This window comes from Octopus bimaculoides, chromosome 7, assembly GCF_001194135.2.
Source record: "Octopus bimaculoides isolate UCB-OBI-ISO-001 chromosome 7, ASM119413v2, whole genome shotgun sequence".
In the NCBI taxonomy this organism is placed as follows: domain Eukaryota; kingdom Metazoa; phylum Mollusca; class Cephalopoda; order Octopoda; family Octopodidae; genus Octopus; species Octopus bimaculoides.
In genome coordinates, this window is record NC_068987.1 from 89,751,797 (window position 1) to 89,754,274 (window position 2,478).

General features: G+C 38.3%; 1 protein-coding gene across 1 annotated transcript in view; it reads right to left on the reverse strand.

Annotated features, from left to right (window-relative positions):
- LOC106872797 (uncharacterized) overlaps window positions 1–2,478 on the reverse strand; it is a 31,127-nt gene that overhangs the window by 13,720 nt on the left and 14,929 nt on the right. The window contains exon 2 of the mRNA XM_014919910.2: window positions 509–823. Within this exon, the coding sequence (XP_014775396.1) occupies window positions 509–682 (174 nt within the window). The 5' untranslated portion in view covers window positions 683–823. The remainder of the gene's footprint in view (window positions 1–508; window positions 824–2,478) is intronic.

The window sequence follows — 2,478 nt, forward strand, 5'->3', positions numbered from 1 at the left end:
CACACACACACACACAATGGGCTTCTTTCAGTTTCCATCTACCAAATCCACTCACAAGGATTTGGTCGGCCCGAGGCTATAGTTAGAAGACATTTGCCGAAGGTGACACGCTGTGGGACTGAATCCGGAACCAAGTGGAACCACACACCCACACCTGTGCCTCAGATTTGTTTAGTTCTGTAAGTTATAACCTTGCAGGTAAATTTATTATTGATCCGTACATACATTCTTTTCTACTCTAGGCACAAGGCTCGAAATTTTTGGGGAGGGGGCAGTCGATTAGATCGACCCCAGTACGCAACTGGTACTTAATTTATCGACCCCGAATGGATGAAAGGCAAAGTCGACCTCGGTAGAATTTGAACTCAGAACGTAAAGACAGACGAAATACAGCCAAGCATTTCGCCCGGCGTGCCAACGTTTCTGCCAGCTCGCCGCCTTGACCCGTACATATATTGAATAAATAATGGGGACGACAGCAGAATATGAAGAATGCCAAATTACTTACTTTCATGACAACGATGCTAACCAGCAACGAGGCTCCATCAGCAAGAACCCGGTAGGAATCGATTTCCAAAGCTAAAGAATTTGTCAAAACGCTGAAGTATTTCTCCACAATAAAATAAATGAAATGAAGGATTGATATGAAAATAATCGAGTATTGGTCACGTTTAAATGACATTGCTGACCGTTCTGTGCAGGAAGTCTTTACAGATGGAATCTCAATCGATATAGCGATAATTCTATTCGTTCAGAGAAGAAGTAAATAAAGAATGGAGCACCATGGGTGCTATCTTGCTTCTTTACACATGGAGAAGTAATTCTGAAATAAATAAAATCAAATAATTATAAATACGATGAATCTTTAGGTGGCAAATATACTTCGATCATAAATATATTATAGAACAATAATTCAAATATGAATTAGAAGCAGCGCTAGAGTTGCAAACATTATCGAACACACAAGCACAACGAATGTGATTAACTTACTCGCCGGTAGGTGGCGCTTTAGACAAGTGGGGATGACTCCCTCAAAGCACCTGTCTTACCTGTTTATGATTTTCAGGTGTTTTAACACCCGGCGCTATAACAGAGTCATCCACACCGCGCTAAATTGCAGCCTATTGGCGAACAAGCAAAACACATACATTAAATGTGTGTGTTTGATAATGTTTACAACAATAATTATATAAAATATGTAATAGAACAATAATTATAGAAATATAGAAATAATTTGTTTCCTTTTTATTCAAGAATTTCGAAACTTCATTAAATTAAAAGATTATTTATTGGTGCAAGCCCTGGCTGTGTGGTTAAGATGCTCACCTTGCAACAATGTGGTTTTGAGTTCAATCCCACTGCACATCTTTGGCAAGTGTCTTACACTACAGCCCCGGACCGACCAATATCCTACGAGTGAATTTGGCTGACGGAAACTGTGTGGAAGCCCGTCATGTATATATATTATTTTGAAAAATTTAATGTGACTCCGGGGCCGGGAGTTTCGTGCATTGGGACTTACCAAAACAAAACATTATCAATATCAATCAAGGCAAAGTTTCGACCCTTTATGGCAATCATATATTTGCATCCTGAGTTCAATTTCCACCGGGGTCAACATTGCTTTTCATTCTTTCGGGGTCGACAAAATAAGTACCTGCTGAGCCCTGCGGTCGATCTAATCAACTTACTTCCTACCCCGAAATTGCTGGCCTTGTGCCAAAATTCGAAACCATTATTAGAAATCAAAGCATAATAATCTTTTTAAAAAGCAGAATCGGTAGAGCATCGGAGAAAATAGCTTGTAGTATTTGCTTGCGTCTCTTGACGTTCAAATTCCGCCTAGGTTGATAAAATAATTACAACTGAAGTGGTTACGGGTGGAGAGCGGTAGCGTAGCTAGGGATATGATCAACCCGGGTGACATTTTTATTGGGTGCTTTATCTCCTGTCTTTCTCATATTCATTTAATCCACTTGTACCTCGGTTTACGAACGCCTCTGGTGACGAATAAATCGTACTTTATATATATCTATGTCTATATATATTAGACAGAATGAGATAACAAATCCAAGGGTGTGAGGAGTTTTCAGGACATTTATAATGAAATAGTCTTACAGCTGTTTCTGGTATATTATGGATATCCCTTCATCAGAGACGGTGTGAGAAAATATTTGAGTTCGAATTATTGTGGAAACGATTGAGAATATAGAGGGAAATAAGAGAATGAAAGTAGGAATTAGATGAATAAAGATATTGTAGATGCAGTTCCATTATTCGAGGAAAATGGTGTATAGAAGTGGTAAAAAAGATTCCTGTACATGGTGTGTAAGTTCCAATAGCAGATAAAGCACAATTTATTCGCGATGAGAGTCGTTCGAAAACCGAGGTACTACTGTATGTATGTATGTATGTATGTATGTATGTATGTATGTATGTATGTATGTATGTATGTATATATATATATATATATATATA